The sequence below is a fragment of the Prinia subflava genome, chromosome 34 (genome assembly GCF_021018805.1).
Source record: "Prinia subflava isolate CZ2003 ecotype Zambia chromosome 34, Cam_Psub_1.2, whole genome shotgun sequence".
NCBI lineage: Eukaryota > Metazoa > Chordata > Aves > Passeriformes > Cisticolidae > Prinia > Prinia subflava.
This window is the reverse complement of record NC_086280.1, coordinates 221,836-245,329: the sequence shown is the minus strand read 5'-3', so window position 1 is coordinate 245,329 and position 23,494 is coordinate 221,836. Positions and strand designations below refer to the sequence as shown.

General features: G+C 66.4%; 2 protein-coding genes across 10 annotated transcripts; one reads left to right on the top strand and one right to left on the bottom strand.

Annotated features, from left to right (window-relative positions):
- Positions 1 to 21: 21 nt before the first annotated feature.
- On the top strand, positions 22 to 14,386 carry PCBP2 (poly(rC) binding protein 2). 9 transcript variants are annotated; one of them, XM_063421007.1, is made up of 16 exons: positions 22 to 144; positions 2,110 to 2,227; positions 2,562 to 2,585; positions 2,698 to 2,730; positions 3,394 to 3,510; positions 4,712 to 4,843; positions 5,417 to 5,545; positions 5,934 to 6,008; positions 7,345 to 7,431; positions 7,606 to 7,671; positions 8,512 to 8,553; positions 9,533 to 9,605; positions 10,059 to 10,097; positions 11,010 to 11,062; positions 11,592 to 11,761; positions 13,831 to 14,386. In XM_063421007.1, the coding sequence occupies exons 2-16, from the start codon at positions 2,159 to 2,161 to the stop codon at positions 13,865 to 13,867; spliced, it is 1,146 nt and encodes a 381-aa protein (XP_063277077.1). In that variant the 5' UTR covers positions 22 to 144; positions 2,110 to 2,158; the 3' UTR covers positions 13,868 to 14,386. The 9 variants fall into 9 exon arrangements, with proteins under 9 accessions (XP_063277077.1, XP_063277071.1, XP_063277078.1 ...); XM_063421001.1 differs by lacking the exon at positions 13,831 to 14,386 and adding an exon at positions 12,508 to 12,969; XM_063421008.1 differs by lacking the exon at positions 7,606 to 7,671.
- A 615-nt stretch (positions 14,387 to 15,001) lies between these two features.
- On the bottom strand, positions 15,002 to 23,299 carry MAP3K12 (mitogen-activated protein kinase kinase kinase 12). Its single transcript, XM_063420993.1, is given in 15 exon segments — positions 15,002 to 15,094; positions 15,250 to 15,360; positions 15,362 to 15,503; positions 15,606 to 15,676; positions 15,884 to 16,322; positions 16,764 to 16,901; positions 17,112 to 17,228; positions 17,425 to 17,534; positions 17,680 to 17,788; positions 18,094 to 18,252; positions 18,499 to 18,657; positions 19,426 to 19,617; positions 20,315 to 20,498; positions 20,941 to 21,277; positions 22,538 to 23,299. Coding segments are annotated over 15 exon segments (3,066 nt in total). The 5' UTR covers positions 23,243 to 23,299.
- Positions 23,300 to 23,494: the final 195 nt, after the last annotated feature.

The following is a 23,494-nucleotide window of genomic DNA, read 5'->3' as shown; positions in this document are numbered from 1 at the left end:
CCGCGCCCGCGCCGCCGCCGCCGCCATCCCGCGCGCCCGCCCGCCGCTCTCCCTCCCCGCCTCCCCCCCCCTCCCTCCCGCCCTCCCTCCTCCCGCTCCGCCCGGAGCGCCCCTCGCCCAACGCCGTTACCGGCGCCGACACAGGTAGGCCCGACCCCCGCCCCCCCCCCTCGCCCCCCCACCGCCGCCCCCCGGCCCTCCCCGCGGGCCTCCCCGCGCCCCCCCGGCCGCCATCCGGGTCCGATCCCCCCCGGGCCGGGCCCCGGCGCGGCCCCCCCGCCGCCCCCCCGCCGGCCGCGCCCTCACGGCGCCCGCGGCCTGCGCGGCCTGCGCGGCCTGTGCGGCCCGCGCGCCCCGCGCCGCCGGCCGGCGGCACAAACGGCCCGGGCCGGGCTCGGGGCCGCCGCCGCCCCCCCCGCTGCCCCCCCCCGCTGCCCCCCCCGCCGGAACCGGGCCGGGGGGGTTCGGGGCGCCGCGTGCGTCACATGGCGCCGCCGCCCCCCGCCCGGGCCCGGTGCGGGGGGGCCCTGAGGGGCGTGGGGAGATTTTTTTTCTTCCTTTCTGTTCCGTTTTCTTGGAGCTTAAATTTTAAATTTTTTTTTTCTTTTAGGTTTCTTTTTTTTTTTTTTTAATTTATTTTAGGAGTTTTTCTCTTCCCGCCCAGGCCCGGTTTTTTCGCGCTGTTGTTTTCCGCCCGCCGGAGCGGGAAGGGGGGCACGGACGGGCCCGCGCGGAGCCGCCGCCTCCCCGGGGGATCCGCGCTCTTCCCCCCGGGCCTGCCCGGAGCGGAACGGCGATCCCCGGTCTAGCGGGGGTTCGGAGCCCCGGGCCGGTGCCGCCCGGTCCGGTCCGGGATCCCGAGGCCCATTTGCCCCCCCGCTCTCCCCTCGGTTTCCCCCCGCCGGGCTCCGCCTCGTGATCGGGCCCCATCCGGGGGCTCCCTCGTGGCCCCGGGGCTCGCTCCGGGACAGCCGCTCCGCGCCGCTCCCCCGGCCCCGCGGAGCTGAGCTGGCTCCGGAGCCGCGTCCCCGCCTCAGGGCCGGGCTCGCTTCGGAGCCACGTCCCAACCCCGGCAACCTCGGCCTCGGGGCGGGGGATCCGGCGCGGGCCGAGCCGCGGCTCGGGGAAGTTTCCCTGCGGAGGAGCCTCGCCGGGAGCCCGGCCCGGGCCCGCGGCAGCCCCGGCGGGGCCGCGCGGCCCCTTTTGTCCGCGGGACGGGCCCGGGCTGCGCTCGCCCCGCTGCCGGGGCTCCGATCCCGGGCGCTGCTCCCCGGGCCGAGGGCGAGGGCGGTCTGAGCTCCCGGAGGCCGCTGCAAACCCTCCCGTGCCAGCGAGGCAGCGCGGCCCCGGCCCTGCCCCGGCCGTGGTTAAACTTTGATGGGGCAGAAGCGGTGGCCGAAATGGGAGTTTATTTACCGGATTCCCATGAAACGCTCGGCTGGGGCCGGCCGGACTGTTTTGCAACCACTGCCGACTCAGGTGGTTTGAAACCTGATCGTGCGCTCATGTGGCCTTATCTGGGTCTGAGGGAATCGCCTCGGAACCTGCTGCGAGAGGCCCCGCGCGGGCTCACGGCTCGGGCCAGCGGATGGGGTTCATTTTCTCCACAATCGCGGCTTCCCAGCAGGCCCGACCCCCGGGACTGGGGCGCTTGCTCCCATCGGGCAGCTCCAGGAAGACTTGGGCTGGGGAAAGTGTGGGGCTCACAGGGAGCGGCAGCTTCTCCGGAGCTGTAGGGACCACGATTAGTCCTCAGTGCTCCCTCGGGATCCCGGGTTGTGTCCAGGAACCGTTCGTGTCCCCGGTGCTGCTGCGGGTCACGCTGAAGTATTCAGTTGTCCCTCAGGGAAGCCCCTGCAAGGAGCAGGGCTGGGAGGGGCAGGGGCTGAGTGGGACCCTCGTGGCCCCACGAGTTGCTGGATCCAGGTGGGATAGGGTCAGTTCAGCCCTTAAAATTCATAGAAGGAGGAGGCAAACCACCCATGGATCGCCCCAACGCTTCCAGAGGAGATTTGAGGGGAGAAGCAGCACAGGGAAGCTGGAATCCTGCCTGCACAGGCTGGGGGGGACTGGCAGAGCCCCTCACTCACCCAGCCCCTCTCCCCCCAGCCAAGGCCCGAGCGCTGCCGCAGCCTGAGCCGACCCCGCGCTGCCCACCATGGACACCGGCGTCATCGAAGGGGGTCTCAATGTCACACTCACCATCCGGCTACTCATGCACGGAAAGGTTCGTGTCCCCAGCCCTCTGCGGAGCCCTGGCCTGGCGCGGGGTGGGCTGGGTGGGATCTCCTGGAGCTGCCGTGGGGTCAGGAATGTGCTGCTGGCGCCCGGGCACATCCAGAGGTGCAGCTAGCAGAGAAAATTATGGGGCGGGAGGGGAAGGACCTGATGGGAGCTGAGGTGGGAGCGAGATCAGCACAACTGGAATAAACCTCAGTTATCTGAGGGGCAGATCTCAACTGCTTGGGACCTTGTTTTGACTGTGAAAACAGCTGAGTTTAGGCTTGGGGCTCCAGGAGTTTTTAAAACGCTGACTGATGGTGCTTTTGTTTCCATCGCAGGAGGTGGGAAGCATCATTGGGAAGGTAAGTGAGGAACAAACTCCCCATGCCCTCCCTTTCCCCTTCTCCCCTCGTCCCCTTCCTTCCCTTCTCACAGCCGCCCTGACGTCTCTCTTCCTTCTCTCCTCCCTCACAGAAAGGGGAGTCCGTGAAGAAGATGCGTGAGGAGGTGAGTGCTGGGGGGCCGAGGGAGCAGGGCAGGATGGCCGAGGGAGCAGGGCAGGATGGCTCAGGATGGCCGGGGAGCAGGGCAGAAGCAGGGCAGGATGGCAGAGGGAGCGGGGCAGGACGGCTCAGAAGCTGTCAGGATGGCTTGGGAGCGGGCAGGATGGCTCCAGGAGCAGGGCAGGATGGCAGAGGGAGCAGGCAGGATGGCTCAGGAGCAGGGAGGATGGCTCCAGGAACAGGGCAGGCTGGCAGAGGGAGTAGGGCAGGATGGCTCAGAAGCTGTCAGGATGGCAGAGGGAACAGGCAGGATGGCTCAGAAGCTGTCAGGATGGCTCCAGGAGCAGGGCAGGATGGCAGAGGGAGCAGGCAGGACGGCTCAGGAGCAGGGAGGATGGCTCCAGGAACAGGCAGGATGGCTCAGGATATGGTGGGCCCGCCAGGGCTCCGCAGGCAGCGCGGCGGCGGCGGCGGCGGCGGCGCGGGGAATGCCGGGAGGTGTGGGCAGGCGCGGCAGGAAGCCGAGGAGGAGAAGATGGCTGCCCGAGCCGAGGGAGGGAGGGAGGAGGAGGGAGGGCTCTGTCCCCAGCGGCGGCAGCGGGGATCCAGAGGAATCCTAAGGAGCTGCGGGCGGCCGGAGCGCTGAGGTGGCTTTGCCTTCCCGCAGAGCGGAGCTCGCATCAACATCTCGGAAGGGAACTGCCCCGAGCGGATCATCACCCTCGCGGGACCCACCAACGCCATCTTCAAAGCTTTTGCGATGATCATTGACAAACTGGAAGAGGTGTGTGCGCGGCCCCCTGCAGTCCCTGCCCTGTTTGTCCCTTCTCCCTGGATGAGCTGACCCCGGGATGAGCCCCAGGGGGCCCGGGGCTGTTGTTCTACACGGGCCGCCGGCGTTTCCCTGCCTGGCCCCCGATCTTTGTCCGGCTGGGGCAAGGTCCAGGCAGTGCTGGAGCCAGAGCCCCACAGGGACTTCCTGCCCACGGCGTGGGACAGAGCAGGGCATGGAATAACCCCTGCTCTGCTCGTGCTGGGGCCACTCCCCCCAGCACACCCCAGGGCTCAGCTCTGTCCCCAGCCCTGCCAAGGAGGAGCTGTGTGGGGCTGGAGGAGCTGCATCGTGTCCCTGGTCCTGTTAAACCAGTAACTTCCAGGGGGGATTTTGCTGCTGGATAACGTGGTTCTTGCAGGTGTTTTAGCCTCCTCAGGGCTTTGATGTTGAGATTTTCATCCTGTTCCACATTGGAGGGAGCAGGGGTGGGGAGTGTTCCTCATGTGATGTGGGGCAAAGCTCTGTGGCCCTCACCTTGCCTGTGGGGGTACAAATTGTGTTGCACTTTGGATTTGGGACACTACCCAGGGAGAAGCAACCCTGTGCTGGCAGCTCTGTCCCCAAACCCCCCTGCTCTCACCGCAGCCTTAAAGGCTACAGAGCTGGGAGCTGTTTGTGCCGAATGCAGGGAGCCCTCCAAGGGCTGCACGGCTCTGCAGCGCTCTGGGCACCGGCCTTGGAGCTGAAGCTTTGCTTTTAGTAGGTCAGTTGAGCCCTGGCCTTGTGCCTCCCCTCCCCCTGCCAGCACATGACCGCTGTAATCGGCGCCGGGGTTGTTTTTCCTGTTGCTGCTGCCTTGATCCCTGGTGCAGCGGGAGGCTCCGTGCTGACCCTGCAGCCCCCGAGCCCCCCCACTCCTTTGTCCCCCTCCAGCACCGGTTCCTGCTTGGCTGAGGTGGACCCAGCCTGGGGCAGTGCCTAAACCCATTTCCATTGAGACAGCAGAGTCTGGCTGCTGCTTCCCCAAAATCCATCTGTGTCTTTTCTGGGCTGCTGAGGAAGTCCTGGGAAATGGCACTGGGAAAGCCCCGAGGTCACCTTGGCCTGGGCCGCTGGTGCCAGCGTCACCTCCCTGTCCCTGTGCCAGGCACGTCCCCAGCGCGTGCCGTTCCAGCAGGGCTGAGCCCTCAACACCTCCTCTTCCTCGCAGGACATCAGCAGCTCCATGACCAACAGCACAGCTGCCAGCCGGCCCCCGGTCACCCTCCGGCTTGTGGTCCCCGCCAGCCAGTGCGGGTCCCTCATTGGCAAAGGAGGCTGCAAGATCAAGGAGATCCGAGAGGTGCGTGGTGCCCACCCAGGGGGACCCACGAGGGGGGTTCAAGTGTCCCCAAGGGCAAATCCCTGCCTTGGCCCTGCCCCAGGCATGGGGCATCACTGGGAATTTTTAGAGCTCCTTGTATTTTTAGTCCTTGGCAGACTGAGACTCGGGACAGACCCTTCTCTGCCCGGTACTGTCCCTCACATCTGGATGCCTGGGTTCTAGCTCCCCCCTTCCCATGGCTCCTGATTGCCCCCTCCCCAGCCTTCTCCCGGATTTTGGAAAGGGAGATGCGCTCCAGGCCAGCACTGCCCTCGGCCATGCCATTTAGCACTGGGTGCTGTTGGCTTAACTCTGCTGGCTGGAGACTGCCTTGGCTGGGGTTACAGTGACAGGCTGAGGCCGGATCCCCCTATGCCGCCTCAGGCTCCTGGTGACCGAATTGTATCCAGCTGAGATTAAAGGACTTTATTTTGGGGGAAAGGAGGAGCTGGGGGGCAGCTCTGGCTATGTTTAACGGTGCACGGGGTTCGTCGCTGAGCTCTCAGCCCTGCCCGGGCTCTGACGGGCTATTTTTAACCCTCGCCTTGGCAGAGCACGGGGGCACAGGTCCAGGTGGCAGGAGACATGCTGCCCAACTCGACTGAGCGAGCCATCACCATCGCTGGGATCCCACAGTCCATCATCGAGTGCGTCAAACAGATCTGCGTCGTCATGCTTGAGGTAGGGCCCCCCTCGGGCCGGTCCCCGGGGAGGCTCCTGCTGCCCTTGGAGGGGTGGAAACGCTGAGGGGGGAGAAGCAAACAGCTGCTGGGGGATAAAGGGATAGCTGGGGATTACAGCCTCATCCAGGTGAGGCTTGGAGCTGCTTAAAACTGGGGTCGAGCGAGGCCTCGAGAGCAGCTCATGGTGTCACCCACGGCCCTGCCGTGCTCCTGGGTGTCCTCCCTCGGCCCTGTGCCCAGGATGAGGAAGAAGTAACCCGGCCCTGGGACCCCGTTGGGCCACCTGGAAGTGCAGGGCAGAGCCCCGGGGGCGTGGGCTGCGGGGAGGGGGCTGTCGGTGCCAGCGGCGCTCGGTGTCTGACCTGTGCTCTCTGCCTGTCACCCAGTCTCCCCCGAAGGGTGTCACCATCCCATACCGACCCAAGCCATCCAGCTCTCCCGTCATCTTTGCAGGCGGCCAGGTAAGGCCTCTCCTCTGCTCCTGGGGTGTGGGGAGGGGCGGGGGCCGGACCGAGCTGCCAGCGCGCCCCGGCCGCTCCGCGTGCCTGTCACCCACGCTGTGCCCTCGGCCCCCAGAGCCAGCTCCAGCCGTCCCTGCTGAGGGATGGCAGGAGGGAAAAGGGCCGATTTGGGAGGAGAGAGTGCTGGAAAACACTCCTGCAATTAACCAGCCAAAAAAACCAATTGCCAGTGTGGTGGTGGCAGTAAGGGTTTGAATCTGGCCGAGCTGCCTAACCCAGGCTCTGCCCCTCTGTCTCGGGCTGGCTCCAAGGACTTGCTGTGACCTCCTGTGGGTGACTGGCCCGGAGGTTGGGGGTTCTCTGCTCTCTGCCGCTGGTTCTCGGGGTGCAAAGGCTCAGCCTGTGCCGTGGGTAGGGTTGGGGTGCGCAAAGGCTTCGTCTCGCAGGAGGGGAGGGTGTCAGATAGGAGTAGTGTCAGGTGGCTGGGCTTTAGTCCCTCCTGCGCTGAGCTGGGGAGTGGCCCGAGCCCTGCCCTGAGCCACCTTACAGGGGACAGGTGTCCCTTGGGATCCTGTCTGCTGTAACGCCGGCACCCCAGGGCGGGTCGGCCGCTCCCGCCCTGCGGCCCCGGGGCTGCCCCAGCGCTCGGAGGAACCACAGTGCCAACGCATCCGCTGCCTTCCTGCTGCCAGGGAGACCCCTCGGGGTGGGCAGGGCCTGGCTTCGTCAGTGGGGGCCTCAGTAGGCAGGGAAGGGGGTCAGGGAAGGGGTGTAGCTGCCGCCGGCCTCCCCGAGAGCCAGGCCTGACTCTGCTCTCCCCTTTCCCAACCCCGCCACGCTTGTTCTGGGGACGGACCTGCTGCCGTCCCCTTCCTCCCCACCCCTGCCCCGCTCCCTGCCTCTTCCTCCCCTCCTGAACCCGGTCAGCCCCCCCCCTCCCACCTCCCCGACAGCTTCTCCCGCCGCTCTGCACCCCGGGGGAAGCCCCCGCGCCCCTGGCCAGCGGCGGGGCCGCAACGTGCGGACCCCCGGGGCGGGAGCCGGCCGCCTTCCCCGTTAGAGCAGTGAGGAGCAGGCTTCCCACAGCCACGCATCTCTTCCCTCCCCTTGCCCCTCTTCTCCCCCTTCCTCCTCTCCGCCCCCGTCCCAGGCCCGCAGCAGCCGCCCGGGCCCCCTCCCGTGGGCCTTGCGCTCTCTGTCCTCGCAGCTCAGAGTCGTGCGCAGAGCAGGGCGAGCCCTCGATCAGCACTGAGCTAATGTGGATGTTGAGTTTGGTGTTAGCGAAAGGTTTCGGATTGACAGCCCTGGAGACTGAAGTCCTCTAATTTATCCACAGGACAGGTACAGCAGCGGCAGTGCGAGCTACCCCCACACCGCCCCATCCATGTGCCTCAACTCTGACTTGGAGGGACCACCTCAGGAGGTGAGAGGGGAGTTCAGTCTCCACGGCCCGTTCAATCCTTGGCCTCTCTGAGACTGCCAACAAGGGTGGCATCCCTGTCCCCGTCCCCCAAAACCGACAACGGTGGCTTTTTGTGCTGTGGACTCCTGTCCACTGGGAACTGGACTCTGAGCCCACCAACCTCTCCTCACGCAGGCCACCCGGCAGCCACTGCATGGCAACGAACTTGGGCCAATTCCAGCCTGGGCTGCAGTTCTTCCGGTGACCTGGAAGTGAGGCTGTGTACCCCCCTCTCCCCTTCCTCTCCCACCCGCCCCCACCTGCCCGGCCCCCCCAGACCTCCCCAAACCTTAGCCAGCCAGGCCCCAGCCAGTGCCTCGCCCTTCCTGGGTAGCTTCAGGAGGAACCTGAAGTCTGTGGCTCTCCCTTGTAACCTGGGGGACACGGAGTTGTGGCAGGTCAGGCCCTCGCCTCGTTCCCCTCCGAGCACTGGGCCATGTCGAGCAGTGGTAGCCAGCGCCAGCACTGACCTCTAGCTTGCCCGGCGACGTTGTCCTAGGCGTGTGGAGTGACCAGAGGACTCGGAACGGGGCAAACCTTTTTTTGGGGCGGGAGGGGAGGCGGGGGAGCTGCCGGGCCGGGGCAGAGAGGGGCCAGGAGCAGCAGCAGGGCCGGCGGGGGCGTTGGATCCTCCCTGCCTGCGCGGGGCGCAGGGATAGCAGCATTGTCGGACTCACCACACCATAACATCTTCATCAAGATCCCAGCCGTTCTCTTGTTGGTTTTTTATCTTTTATTTTTTTCCTTTTTTTTTTCCTTTTTTTTTCCTTATTTTTTTGTCTGCCACCTTTTTTTTGGGGGGGGGATGGCACCGATTCTGCCCACCCCCTCCCCGTACCCGCCACGTCAGGCCAATTCGAGTAACCGCCAGCCTAGAAACTGCTTGTGACAGCATTTATCCGTCCCCGCCTCTCCTGCCCCACTTCCCTCGCCCCGGAGAACTCTCCACCTTGGCTCTCTGACTTCCTGGCTAGTTGAAATCTGTCTGTCCCTGGGTGGCTGTCCGATGGTTGTTAATAGGATGTTTTCCTCCTTTTGTAGGCCTATACCATTCAAGGACAGTATGCCATTCCACAGCCAGATGTAAGTTTTTATTTACAACTTCTTGTCTTGAAATCCACCCTTTTCCCCCCCCACCTTCCAAAAATTTTCTCCGTGCTTTCTCCACTCAAGCTGCCTCAGCTTGGGGCTGAATACTCGATCTGATCTGAGCTCCCCAGCACCTCCCCCCCAAAAAAAAACTCACGCCCCACCTCAGCTGGCCCTCCTGCAGCCAGCTTCAGCCCGCCTCAGATCTCTCCTTGGATGCTCCCCAACCTCCTCTTTGACACTTCCCTCCTCCTTATATTTTTTTTCCAAACCCACCTCTCCCTGGCTTGGCATTTCACACCAGCTCTGGCTTTTCCTTTGCCCCCCCTCCCACACCCCCTCAATTCGGCACGAGAACCCCCCCCAGCCAGTACACGGTGGCTCTGTCACGATGGCTCTCCCGGGGCAGGGGACAGCTGGCCCGGCGAGCGGGCGCAGGTGGCAGTCGGGGAGGGGGCTTGGACCCGGCCCAGCCCCGCGGGGCCGGTCGGGAGCGGAGGGACCATCCCGGCAGCGGCCGGCGCTGTCGGACACCTCCATCCTCTGGCACCCATCCTCATCCCGTAGGGGTTGATCTCTGCTCCTGGCACCTGTAGGGCAGCGAGGGGGGTCTGGCGCGCCAGGCCGGGGGGACGGGGGCTCCGAGGAAGCCGGGCTGGCACGGCAGAGCCTGGCACGCTCCGTGCCCGGCCCCTGCGCTCCCCCGCGGTGCCACCGGCACCTGCTCCCTCCTCCCACTCCTCTCTGCTTCTGTTCTGCGCTCCTCCAGCCCTTGCTGCACCGAGGGGGGTGGGCACAGCCCCCAGCCCGCCGTGGCCGGGCCGGGGCGGCGCGGAGGGGCCGGGGCGGGCGGCGGGGCCGTGTCCGTGCGGGTGCGCGCGGCGAGTCCTGGCCCCCGGCCTCGGGAAATGGCTAACGCCAGCCTCTCTCTCTCTTTCTCCCTGTCCCTCTCTCTCCCTTCTCCCTCCTTTAGCTGACCAAGCTGCACCAGTTGGCAATGCAACAGTCACACTTTCCAATGTCTCATGGCAACACTGGATTCAGTGGTATGGACACTCCTTCTCTCTGTGTGCGTTCGTGCGCGGGCCGCAGCCCAGCCCGGGCCGCTCCCGGCTCCAGTGTGGGGGCCGTGCTCACAAAAACCTAAACCCAAACATTGCCCCGGGCCCGGCCAGGTAACCACTGCTGCTGTGATGTGTGTGGGGCCGCAGGGGCAGGGCCTCCATCCATCCACGCTGCTTCCCTCCCTCCCTCGTGCCCCGTCCTCGCAGCTCTGCCAGCGCACTGGGAGACCCCCGGCCCGCAGCACCCGCTCTCTCCCCTCCGGCTACTCCAGGCCTGAAGCAGGCTGAGTTGTACCAAATTCACTGTAGATTTGCTAAGATGGCTAAAAAAAAATCAAACCACCTAAAAAAAAATTGAAAGAAAAAAAAAAAAATTACCCATTTGGGGCTCTAAACTTGAGACAGCCAAACTCATTGTGACTTGTATCTTAACAGGCGTTGACTCCAGCTCTCCAGAGGTGAAAGGCTATTGGGGTAATGATCCAAACACACGATCTGTAGTTACTCTGTTGTGTATTGATGCTGCCCGGGGTCTCGTTCTCCCTGATAAATGCTGCCTGGATGGGGGGGAAAGGGGGTTGAGGGGAGCCCCAGAAGGGCTGGAGGTGCAGCCTGGCTCGGCCGGCTGGGCCCTGGAGCACAGCTGGATAGTGGAGAGCAACAGGACTGGGTGGAGGCTCGGCTGTCCCAGCGAGCTGTGGGCCCTGAGCTTTAACCCCCTCCACCCCAAAAAACACACAGAGGGAGCAGCCCCTGGCCCAGGAGGTGCTGGAGCTGTCAGGAGCTGGAGCTGCCCCGGGAGTGAGGGGACAGAACTTTGTGTCACCTGCTGTGTCCCCCTGCCACAGCCCCAGTGTGAGGCCTCGAGGCTGCCGCCACTCCCTCTTGCAGGGAGTGAGCTGGGGAAGGGGGAAAAATGGAAAAATGTTTTCAAAACGCCCCAGGCACATGAGCTCAGCCCTGTGTGGGGTGTGAGCAGCCTCCCAGTGCCCGCCGGCGTAGCACGGCCCTGCAGGGCTGCAGGGAGGAGGAGGAGGAGGGATACCGGTGCCGTAGCCTTTGGAAGCCAGACCCAGAGTGGGAGCAGAGCAGAGTGCCTGGCTGGAGCCCCCCAGTGCAGCCCCCTGCTCCGGGATTGCCCCACCGTGATGGAGAATCCACGCAGGGAGGGGCACAGGGGGAGACCTGCAGGGGTGAGCGAGGACAGGGGGAGCAGGGAGGCAGGGCTGGGGAGCAGCGGGGTTTGGAGTAACCTCCCAGCCTGCTGTGCCCTCCCCGCCTGCTCGGAGCCCTCCCAGGCAGCCTGAAGCTGGCAGCACTTGGGGTGCTGCACCCCCCCAGCTGCCCCCACCCTCACCTGGGCCCCCTCTCTCTGTCTCCGAGCAGGTTTGGATGCCTCTGCCCAAACCACCTCCCATGAACTCACCATTCCAAACGATGTGAGTATCCCTGGGGATTGGGGGGTGGCTGCCCCTCGGCTCTGAGGGTCCCCAGGGTCTCTGCCCCCTCATGGGGGCTGTGGCGTGTTTGTCCTTGCCTTTGAGGCCATGGTGGGCTCATGGCTGCTTCCCAAACCACCTGCTTAGGCCACTCTGGCTGCCACCACATTCCTTGTCCCTATTGCAGTGATCTGCAGGGCAAAGCAGCCCTTTTTCAATGCCTTAAACCCCCCTTTTCCAACGGCTTAACACCCCACTGCCAGGAATCCCATAATCGTGAAACTGTTAAGGTTGGAGAAGGCCTTTAAGGCCACCAAGTCCAACTGTGCCCCCACTACTGAACAGTGTCCCCAAGGGCCACAGCCACACCATTTTGGACACCTGCAAGCACAGTGTCCTCCCCTCCTGCCCCGGGCACCCTGTGGGGCTGGGCCAACCCTTTCCCTGAAGGAATTTCCCCAGAACCCCCCCCGAGGAGGTGCCAGAGCAGGATGGGGCCGAGTTAACCCCGTTCCCTCTCCCTTCCCAGCTGATTGGCTGCATCATCGGGCGTCAGGGCGCCAAGATCAATGAGATCCGCCAGATGTCCGGGGCTCAGATCAAGATTGCCAACCCCGTGGAAGGCTCTACTGACAGGCAGGTGACCATAACTGGATCTGCAGCGAGCATCAGCCTGGCCCAGTATCTAATTAATGTCAGGTGAGTCCCCGCTGCCCCCCGGGCTGCCCTCCCTGCCGTGCCCTGCATGAGGGGAGGGGGTTCCCCTCTCCCGGGTTCCCGTCCCCTCCCCGTGCCTGCTGTCCCCGTGTCCCCGCTGCCATCGCCTCCAGGAATGCTGCAGGGTGAGGATGGGGCTGGGAGGAGCCTGGCACTGCAGAGCCTCTTGGTGGCTCTGCTGTGCCACCCTGAGGGTGACAGGAGGGGCTGCTGCCATCCCGGAGAGCTGCTGGTGCTGCTGGCACCACCTGGCTCTGTATGGCTGGGGCTGTCCCTGTTGGTGTCCCTGTGTCCCCTGTTCCCTGCCTGGCGCTGGCAGTGGCATCCCCTGCCTGAGAGGGGCTTGGGGGTCCCTGGGCTGTGTCCCTGTCCCTGCACAGCAGCAGCTGCAGGTGGTTTTCTCTGGATTCTGGCTCCTTCTGGCACCCAGGGGAGCCTCGGGGCCCTTCTGGGGGTTGTTGGGGTCCCGTGTGCGGCTGGGCCAGGCCTGGCAGCACCATCCCTTCCCTTCCCTCCCTCCCTCCCTCCCTCTCTCCCTCCTCCCTCCCTGCTCCTTCCCTCCCTCCTCCTCCTCCCCAGCTCCTGCGCAGTTTTCGCTGTTTGTCCTGTGCTTTTTTTTCGCATTTTGTGCTGTTCCTTCCCGCCCACCCACACCCGTGTTTTTTTTCTTTTTTTTTTTCTTTTTTTCTTTTTTTTTGTTGTTGTTTTCCTTTTCTCCTCTGTTACAGTTTAGAAAGCGCTAAACCCTCCTCCCAGGCAGCCTCCGTCACGATCCCTGACCACCTCAGCATCAACCTCTCTCAACCCTCCACCCCTTCTTCTTCTTCCTCCTCCACCACCACCCCCTCGCTCGCCACCGCGGGGGCCTCCGACGCACCCTCCAGCCTCCCCAACCCTCTTCCGACCGCCCCTTGTGTCTCCAGTCTGCTTGGCATGAAACCTGTCCCTCTCCTGGCGCTAAATGTCGTGTCTGCGGCCAAGGGCGCCGCGGCGCCCGCCGTGCCCTGTGTCACTAACAAACTCAAAGCCGAGAAGCAGAGGTTTTCCCCGTACTGAGCCTGCTCCAGGGGCTGGCAGCACCGGGACCCCGCAGAGGAGACTTGGAACAGCAAATTTTTTTTTTTTTCTCTCTATATTTTTTTCCTCTTTTTTTATTACTGTTTTTTGGTTTTTTTAGATTTTTCCTTTTTACTGAGCTCGCGCTGGAGCTCGCGCTGCCCTTGCAGCAGCAGAGCTGTTCTTGCCGGCCGAGAGACTGTGTCCCTTTGTCCTGTGATCGGTCACAATTCCTTCTCTGCTGCCTGTAGTTGTTGCTTGTTATTTTTTTTTTTTTTTCCATTTCTCCTCCTTTTCCCTTTTTATTTTTTGAGTAGTTTGGCCGCAGTTGTGGGGTTTGGGGTGGGATAGGGGGGTGGAGGGAGGGAAGGGACTCTGTGATTTTTTTGGGGGAGGGGGAACTGCATCCCCGGTGCCCTGGGGGCCTCACCTGTCCTCTCTTAACTGTCTGTACCTGTAATAAAGTTGCCACGGTGAGAATCTGCTCTGGTAGCTCTGTGCTGCAGCGGGGCCCAGCCCTGGGGTCCCCTCTGCCTCGGGGGGATCTCCCCCCACCCACACCCCTCAAACCACAGCGAGGGCCGAGCCCGGAGCCGCCACGGCGGGGCTGGGGGGGTGGGCTGCCCTTGGGGGTCCCTGCTGGCCCGGGGACCCTTTGCAGTGTCTGTGCATCCCCTGCACCCCCTGCCGCCCCGGGGGTCCCTGCACAAGGTGCCCCCCCCTTCCCTGCTCTCCCTTCTCCTCCGCTGCCTCCTCCCCGCCCCACCCGGGGGGTCCCATGGGTGTCCCCCTCCCCAGAGCAGAGCCTGCCACGCTCAGCCCAGGCCCCCAGGCCGGGGGGCCTCTCCCTTTCCCGGCTGCTTGTGCACAACCCCAGCCCCTCCTGAGGGGTCCCCACGGAGCCCCCTCCCCTCCGAGGGCTCCCTCCCACCCGTCGGTGCCGGGGGGTCCCTGTGCTGCCCGGGGGTCCCTCTGACGCCCTTTTCTCGTTGCAGGCTCTCCTCGGAGACCGGGGGCATGGGCAGCAGTTAGGGGGGCCCCGGACCCCCCCGCCTCGCCATCCATCTGCGGCCCCTTAGCACCGACCCAGGTTTTAAACTAGTTTGTACATTTTCGGTTCCTCCAGCCTCGCGCCACTCACCAGGTTCAGTTTGTTTCCTTTTTGTTTTGTTTTGGTTTTTTTTTTTTTTGTTCTGTTTTACGGGGTTACTTTTTTTCCTCTCAAATTAAAAGCATTTTAATTCCTTCGTTCAGCTCTTAAAACTGCTGAACCCCAAATCTTAGTTTTATAAAGCTTCTCTCTCTCCTCTCCCCACCCCCCCGGCACCTTCTCCCCTCCTCTCCCTGTTATTTCGGCTCATGAAGTTTCTGTTTTGTCATGAAATGTAAGAGTGGAAGAAAAACAAAAAAAAAGCAAAAAAAACCAAAAAAAAAACCCCATTTCAGTTAGTTCTGTAACGTCAGGAAATTTTTCAAAAAAAAAACTGAATAAAAAGATGGACTGGAGCTTTTCCTTGTGAATAGAACCTGCAGGATATTTTGGTTAATGGATCTGCCTGTCTCAGTCTTTATTTGAAGCACCCTGGCTCTTCCCAGTGTTCCCAGTATAGTCCAGTTCGGTTCTGGAGAGGGATAAACCACCCCAGCTGGTGTTTGGGATCCTTCTAGAGTGTGGAGAACAAACCCAGTGCTCCCAGTATGACCCAGTTGGGTCTTGGAGACCCACTGGAATGGGATGAACCAGTCCTGGGGAGGGAACTTTGCACCTCCAGATAAATTTTTGCGAGATTTTTCCCATTTCCCTCCAAACTGGTCTTAAATGGGAATCCTGTGTTGGTTCTGTTCCTCTCTGCTCTCCCCCCTGAATCCCCCTGGCACCTCCAGGAGTGACAGAATCCCCTCCGTGTCCCCTGGGTGATGCCACCACCCCCTCCCAGTGCCTCCAGTCAGAATGAGGGGAGGCTCAGCCCCTTAAACTCCCCTGGTCTCAGCTTTCAGTAGGACCTACACAAACCAGGGGACCATGAACGCCCCCTCCCCTTCAGCCCCGAGCCCACCCAGGCCCCAAGGCAGCAGCAGCAGCAGTAGAGAGCGATAGATATTTATATAAATATTTGGGGCTGTACAAGTGAGGGAGTGCAGGGGGGGGTGTGGGGGGCACGCAGGTCACAGGCCCGGGGGGGCTGTGGGCCGGGGGGGCCCCTCGCCGCTGCCTGAGTGGTCCAGCTCTGCACTGTCACAGTCCGAGTCCTCGGAGACCTGGGGACACAAACGGGGCTGGGACACCCCCGCCCACCCTCGTCCTGGGGGCCCCTGTGGACCCCCTTCCTTTGCCAGCCCCAGCCGGGGGGCTCCAAGACCCCCGCCCACCCCCCGTGCCCATCCCTGGGGCCGCCCCTGGGTGGGGGCATCACCTTGGTGGGGCTGAGCCCCCCGGGCCGGCGGCCGGGCCCCTCGGGCGGGGCCGCGTCCAGCGGGATCTCGGAGCCCTGGGACAGCAGGTCCTCGGAGCGGTCATCGGGGCGGCTCGTCCGTGTTGGTGCTGCCCACGTCGGGGGTGGCGCTGTGCGACGGCTCGCTCGTGTGGCCCTCGTCGCCGTCCCCGTCTGAGAAGTTCTCCGAGCTGAAGGTCGACAGCGACTGGCGCTTGCTCATCCCTGGGGGCCACCTGGGGAGGGGGCGAGGGGCCACGGGGTGAAGACACGGGGGTCCGGGCACCCCTGGACCCCTCCCGGGCGTCCCCTGGCACCCCGGGCAGGGCAGCACCCACCTCTGCCGCAGCGGCAGCTCCACCTCGCTGTCCACTTCGCCCTCCTCCTCCTCGGACGAGACTCCCCGTTTCTGGGGGCACAGGGAGGGGCTGTTGGGGTCCTCCTGATGCCTCTCGTTCCTGACCCACCCTCGGTCCCGACCCACGCCCCCACCCCGCGAGTCCTAACGCCCCTCCCCGGAGGGAATCCACCCCCCCTCCCACTCCTGGGATGGCCCTGGGGTCTCCCCCATGTCCTCGCCCCCCCCCAAAGGGACGCGGGGGTCCGGGGGTCTCACCTGCCCGCGGGTGACGGCCGCCCGGTACAGCAGAGCCGCGGGGGTGAGGTGCTGCCCGGCCCCCCCTTTCCCCCCCCGGCCGGCCCCACTCTCCCGTTCGGGCTCCCCGGGAGTGGGGGGCTGCGGCGGGGGGGACCCTTGGGTGCCCGTCGCCCCTTCGGGTCCCACATCAGGTACCGTGGCCGGGGGGACACCCGCGGCCTCCAGGGTGCCCCCGAGGATGTCGGGGCTGGCGGCGGTGGCGGGGGGACCCCGGGGGGTTCCGGCCTCGGGTCCCGGCTCCCCGCAGCCCCCCCGGGGCCCCGCCTTGCGGTGGCGGCCCTTGGCCCGGCGGCTGCGCCCGGGGGACGGGGGCCCCTTGGGACACCCCGGCAGGGCCACCTGCGCCATGGCCGCGTCCAGCTTGGGCAGCAGCACCTCCGGCTTCAGGATGTCGGGGCTGGACACGGGGAGGGACACGGGGAAGGGCTGTGGTGGGGCTCCAGGACCCCTGGGATACCCACAGCCCCAAAGAACCCCCGTCCCTCCGAGGGACACCGGCGTCTGCGGCCGCAGAACGCCCCTAAAGCACCCCAGACCCCCACTCTGAGGTCCCCAAGCAGCTGCACACCTGGAGCATTTCCCCTTCGAGAACCCAGACACCCCCTGTCCCCTAAACGACCCCAAATACAGATCCCCAAACATCTGCACACCCAGAGCATCTCCTCCCTCCCCAACGAGCCCAGACACCCCCACCCCAAAGAACGTAGTCCTCCCAGTCCCCCAAATGACCCCAGAGCCCCTCACTCTGTGTCCGTGCCCCCCCAACCCAAATCCCCCCATCTCCCTCCACCCTAAACTCCCCAAGGTGCTCCCCCCGAGGGACCCCAGCCCCGCTCACCGCTTGCCGTGGGGCGAGAGCTTCTGGGGGACGTTGCGCTTCTTGATGAGCGTCTCGACGGCGTTGCCGTGCAGGAGCCCCCGCGGCACCCGCGGCTTGAAGAGCCCGGGGTAGCGCTTCTCCAGCGCCTGCTCCCGCCTGCCACGGGCCACGCGTGGGCACCCGCGCCCTGCCCGCGGCAAGCGGGGCCTGGGGAGCGGCCACGGCCGGGGGGGAGCAGCCACAGGGGAAGGGATAACCACGGGGTGGACAAAGGGCTGGCCACGGCCAGGGAGTGACCATGGGGTGGGCACAGAGGGTGCCGGGGGTGCTGTTAGGGGGTGTAATTTGGGGGTGCTGCCCACCCACCTGAGCAGCTCCTTCTCCTTGAGCTCCAGCTGCAGCATGAGCGCGCTCAGCTCCATGTAGAGGTTGTTGGCGCGCTCCAGTTTCCGCTCGTAGTGCTCCCGGATGTCCAGCGCGTGCCTGGCGCCGGGGACACGCGTGGCGTCAGCGCGGAGCCGGGGGACACCCACGGCCCCCGCCGGGGGACAGGCACAGGAATCTCGTGGCCCCACACCAGGGACAGCCCCAGTTGTGCCCTACCGCCCCCGGGGCCCCCTGCCCCTGTTCCCTCCCCTGTCCCTTCCCGGCGCTCCCAGTGCCCCCAGCACGGCCCCACCGCAGCTCCTCGCGCCGGCGGTTGATCAGCTCCTCCTCCAGCCGGTGCAGACACGTCCCCTCCGACTTGATCTTCTCGAAATGCAGCTTCACCTCCTCCCGCCACTCGGCCTGCGACACAGGGACAGCGCTGCCACTGCCACCGCGCCCCGGCCACCCGCGGCACCGGCGGGACGGGACACTGCGGGCGCTGCCCGCTGCGGGCACTGCGTGCTGGGATGGGAAAAACGGGTCCCGGTGTGCTGGGATCGGGTACCTGGGACTTGAAGTAGGTCTCCTGTGGGGTGGAGAGGACGTCGGCCGAGGCGATGTCGAGGTGCAGCAGGATCTGGCGGAAGGACGGCCGGTTCCGGGGTTTACTGTTCCTGGGGAAGGGCACGGCACTGAGGGTGGGCTGGGAGGGGCCTGGGAGTCCTGCGGGGGTCTCGAAGTCTCAGGGGGGTTCTGGGAGGGCTGGGGGGGTTCTGAAGGTTTTGGGGACCAGGGGCAGAGAAGGGTGCACAGGGCACATGGGGGGCACCGCTACAACCAGGGGTCTCCCCCTGCCCTGCCCATGGGGGCGGGTCCCCTGTGCTGGGCCCGTTGCCCTGTCTGTGCTGGGGTTCCCCATGCCACGGGTCCCCAGGGTGTCCCCCAGGGTGTCCCTCAGGGTGTCCCCACGGGCACTCACCAGCACTGGCGCAGCAGCACCTTGAAGCCGTCGGGGCAGCTGGAGGGGACGGGCAGGTGGAGGCTGTTGCTGCCCACGCCCCAAATTATGGCCGACGAGTCCACGTCCTTGTAGGGGATCTCGCCCGTCAGCAGCTCCCACAGCACCACCCCGAAGGACCTGCGGGCGCCCACGGTCCCGTCACCCCTCAGCCTCCTGCTGTCCCCTCACCGCTCTGGTGTCCCCAGCATCCCCCCTCCTGCTGTCCCTGATGTCCCCTGGCCCTGCAATGTCACTCCCAGTATCCCCATCTCTGGTCCCCCCTGTGTCCCCACAACACCTCCTGTCCCCGCTGCCTGCCACTGCTGTGTCCCCAGAGCCACCCGTGGGTTACTGCCCGGTGTCCCCGCTGTCCCCCAGCCTCACCAGATGTCCACCTTCTCGGACACGGGCTCGTTGCGGATGACCTCGGGGGCCATCCAGGCCACGGTGCCGGCGAAGGACATCTTGGTGCTCTTGTCAATGAGCTCCTTGGAGGTGCCGAAGTCCGAGATCTTCACCACGTCATCGTAGGTGATGAGCATGCTGGGGACACGCGCTCAGCGCCACGCCAACGGCACGCCAACAGCACGCCAACGGCACAGGCAGGCACCGGGGTCACGGCACCGCACGGACAGGGCAGGGGACAGCGCCAAAAGGGACCGGGCAGGGGACAACGGCAACAGGGACACAGAATGGGACAGCACTGACACGGACACGGCACCGGGGTGGGACACCAATTCCATGGGACAATGCCAATGGCACGGCACTGCTATGGCACACCACCAGAGTGGACATGGCTCCAACACGCACATGCCACCAGCACGGGACACGAACACGGACACGGTATGGCCATGAGACACTGACATGGACGTGGCACTGCCATGGGACAGCACCAACAAGGGACGCTGCCATGGACATGGCACCGGCATGGACGTGATTCCAAAATGGACACGGCACTGCCATGGGCACAATGCCACCACGGCGTGGCCCCACCATGGGACACCATGGACATGGCCCCACCACGGACACGCAATGCCATCAATGGTGAGGGGACGCCACCACCACGGGCACAGCTTGGCCACCACCCTGAGCACAGCACTGCCACGGGCATGGAGCCACCAGGAGTGGCAGTGCCACGGTCACACAACTCATGGACACGCGCCACCACGGGCACAGCACCAGGAGGGACACGGCACCACCAAGGACACGCCGCCGTCACGCCACGGCACCGCCATGCCCGTGCACCCACCCCACACACATCCCCGCACCCGGGGGCACCCAGGGGTGCTCCGAGCCCCGTGCCCGGCTCACTTGGGTGACTTGAGGTCCCTGTGGATGATCTTGTGCAGGTGCAGGTAGTTCATGCCGCCGGCGATGCCCATGGACCAGTCGACCAGCAGGGAGGGGGTGACCTTGCGGCCGGCGCGCAGCACCTCGTAGAGCTGCCCCTGGGCGCAGAACTCCATGATGATGCAGTAGCAGGGGGCCTGGGTGCACACGCCCCTGCGGGCACAGCGCCACCTCAGCGCCCGCCGGGCCCCCGCCGGGGCCGTGCCCGGAGTCCTGCCGTGTCCTGCCCGCCGGGGTCCGTGCCATGCTGGGGGCCCCACGGCCATGCTGTGTCCACGACCTCTCTGCCCGTGCCACGTCCGTGCTGTGCCCGTGCCGTGTCCATGCTGTGTCCATTCCGTGTCCATGCTGTCTCCATTCCGTGTCCATGCTGTGCCCATGCCATGTCCATGCCATGCCCATGCTCCAGCATGCTCTATGCCCCACGCCATGCCCATGCCCCTGGTGTCCCCATGCCCTCAGAATGCCCATGCCCCATGCCCACAGTGTCCCCATGCCTGGTGTCGCCATGCCCCCAGCATGCCCATGCCCATGCCCCTGGTGTCCCCATGCCCCCAGCATGCCCATGCCCATGCCCCTGGTGTCCCCATGCCCCACATCATGCCCATGCCTCATGCCCGGTGTCCCTATGCCTGGTGTCCCCTTGTCCCCAGCATGCCCATGCCCCATGCCCACAGTGTCCCCATGCCCGGTGTCGCCATGCCCCATGCCATGCCCATGCCCCATGCCCACAGTGTCCCCATGCCCCATGCCCCTGGTGTCCCCATGCCCCTGGTGTCCCCATGCCCATGCCCAGTGTCCCCATGCCCGGTGTCCCCATGCCCCCAGCATGCCAGCAGCCCCCTCTCACTTGAAGGTGATGATGTTGGGGTGCTTGAGCTTGCGCAGGTGTTTGATGTCGGTCTCCTTGAGGTCCCGCACCTTCTTCACGGCCACCTCCTCGCCGTGGAAGCGGCCCAGGAACACAGCGCCCTGCGCCCCGCTGCCCACCCACTGCAGGTCCAGGATCTCCTCGAACGGCACCTCCCAGGGGTCTGCGGCACCCACGGGCATGGCACCCGCGCCCCCGGGCACCCAGGGCACCCCCAGAGCACCCCAGAGCACCCAGGGCACCCCAGAGCACCCCCAGAGCACCCCAGGGCACCCCCAGGGCACCCCAGAGTATCCCAGAGCACCCAGAGCATCCCAGGGCACCCCCAGCCATGGCAACTACACACCCAGAGCACCCCCAGAGCACTCCCACCCGTGGCACCCACACACCCACAGCCCTCCTTTACCTCCTTCAGCACCTCTTCTGCCCCCCTGGACCCTCCTTTCGCCCCTCACCCCCTCTTTTGCCCTTCACCCCATCTTTTCTCCTCATGCCCTCCTTTGTTCCCCTCACCCCATCCTTCACCACCTTGGACCCTCCTTTGAAGCCCCTTTACCCGTGACCCCATTTTTACCCCCTCACCCCCTTTCCCCCTGCGGGCTCACCCTCGGGGGGGTGTTTGTGCTCGGCCGCGTAGGCTTTGCCGATCATGGTCCACACGGGCTTCAGGCACCCGAAGAGCCCCTCCAGGAACCCCCCCCCGGCCTGGCAGCGCAGGTGGGCGGCGTCGGCCGCCAGCGGCCCCGCGGCCTCGGGGCCCAGCTCGGGGGGCCGGGGTCCCCCCCGGCGGGGCCAGGCCTCGGGGGGGGCGCTGGGGGCGGGCAGGACATCGCGCAGCACGCACTGGGTGGGGGTCAGCTCCTGCTCGGGGGTCCCGTCCGACGGCAGCGCCAGTGACGGCGACGGAGTGCGGGTCTCGTGCAGGCAGGCCATGGCCGGAGCCTGGGGGGGCGGGGGGCGCGGGACCCCCGGGGGATGAGCCCGGGACCCCCGGGATCGGGGTGAGCCCCGGACCCCCGGGCGGTGAGCCCGGGACCCCCGGGGGGTGAGCCCCGGACCCCCGGGATCGATCGGGGAGAGCCCTGCAGCCCTGGGGCACCCCTGGGCGCGGGGTGTGACCCCTTCACACGCGTGTGCCCCCCCTGTTCCCACAGACGGCCCCGAACTCGCCCGTGACCCCTTTGCACGCGCGTGTGCGCCCCTCGCGCGCCCCTCCCCCCCCGCGTGTCCCCCGCCCGTGCGCGTGCCAGGTCAGCCGCGGGCACGCGCAAAGGGCTCCGGGTAAACTGAGGCACGAGGGGTCCCCGGGGGTGGGGGACAGTTGCCATGGCAACAGCGCGCCCGGCGATGATGTCATCACTAAAATTGGGGGGGGGGGTTGAGTCACGGGGGTGGCGGGGGAGGGGCTCAACGTCACCTCGAGGGACCCGCGGGGGAGGGGGGACACGACCCGCCCCTCCAGGTGTCGCGCGTGTCCCCCCGCGGTGACATCACGTCACACGGTGACGTCATCCCGGTAAGGGATGGAGCCTCCCCCCCCCTCCCCAGGGAAACTGAGGCAGGAGCGGGGGAGCAGCGACCCGGGGGGGCTGGGACAGCGCGGGGGGAGGGCGGCATTCGCGACATGCGACAGCGCCGGCCCCGTGTCGCGACAGCGCTGCGGGGGAGGACGGGGGCGGGGGGGAAACAGCGCCCCCGCCGGCGCGTCATGTCGGGACATGGTGCCCTGTCGCGACATGGGGGGTGCGGAGGACGCTGCGTAAGGGGGGGGGCACACGCGCGTGCAAAGGGGGGGACGCGCGCGCGGACACGCGCACGGACACGCGCACGGACACGCGCGCACGCACCTGCCGCCGCGTGCACGCGCGTGTGTAAGAGGTCACGAGCGCGCGCACGGGCTGCGGGCACGGCGGGGGGGGAGGGGGGGGTCACGCGCGTGCACGCGCCCGTGCGGGAGGCCACGCGCGTCCCCTCCCCCCCCTCCCCCCCCCGCGGGACCCCCAGCCCGAGGGGGGGAGGGGAGGGCGCGGCCCCCCGGGCCTGGGGGGGGTCCCGGTGATGGGGGGGGGGCCCCGGAGCCCCCCCGGCCCCGCCGCAGCCCCGCCGCCCCTCCCCCATCCCGGCGCATCCCGGCCCTGCCCGCGCCCTCCCCCCTCCCGGTGCATCCTCCCCCCCCCGCGCTCCCCGTGCCGGTGCCGGTACCTGGGGGGCTCCGGGCGCCCCGCCCGGGGATGCGGGTGATGCCGGGGGGGTCCCGGTGCCGGGGGGGTCCCGGCGGTGCCGGTGCTGGTGGGGCTGGGCCCGGCGGGCGGGGCCGGTACCGGGGCCGGGGCCGCGGTCGGGGCGAGCGGCGAGAACGGCCCCGCCCGACGGGAACGGCCCCGCCCCGGCCCCGCCCCGCGCACCGGAGAGACCGGCACGGGCACCGGGAGCCCCCCCGGCAGCGCTCCGGGACCCCGACACCGCACCGGGACCACCCCGGTACCGCACCGGAACCCCGGTACCGCACCCGGAACCCCCGCACTGGAGAGACCGGGCCTGGGACCCGGATCCTGCCCCGAGACCCAGATACTGCACCGAGACCCCTCCCCCGGCACCGGGACAGACCCGCACCGGGACCCCCGGTACCGCACCGCGACCCCCGGCCGGCACCGGCCGGGACCGGCACCGGGAACCCCCGCACCGGAGAGACCGGCACCGGCTCGGCCTCCGCGGCACCGGGACCCCGATACGGCACCGGGAGAGACCGGCACTGGCACCGGGACCAGCCTGGTTCCGCACCGGGACCCCGGTACTGCCCCGGGACCACCCCCGGTACCGGAGAGCCCGGCACGGGCACCGGGACCCCTCTGACACCGAGACCCCGTCCCGGACCTGCACCGGGACCGGACCGGGACCTGCCGGCATCAGCACCGGCACCTCCAGGACCGGCCCCACCGGTGCCCGCCGACCCCGGGACCGCCCGGCCCCAGCAGCACACGGGGCACCGGAACGACCCCAGTGCGATCCCAGTGCTCCCAGTACGGGTGTCCCTTTGATCCCAGTGCTCCCAGTGTGATCCCAGTGATCCCAGTGCTCCCAGTGCGAGGTGTCCCTTTGATCCCAGTGCTCCCAGTGTGATCCCAGTGATCCCAGTGCTCCCAGTACGGGTGTCCCTTT

Coding starts and splice junctions, on each gene's coding strand:
- PCBP2 (XM_063421001.1), top strand. CDS start 2,159: ATGGACACCGGCGTCATCGAAGGGGGTCTCAATGTCACACTCACCATC. Junction 7,432..7,605: donor TGGAGGGACCACCTCAGGAG/GTGAGAGGGGAG, acceptor CTCCTCACGCAG/GCCACCCGGCAGCCACTGCA. Junction 8,554..9,532: donor ATGCCATTCCACAGCCAGAT/GTAAGTTTTTAT, acceptor TCCCTCCTTTAG/CTGACCAAGCTGCACCAGTT.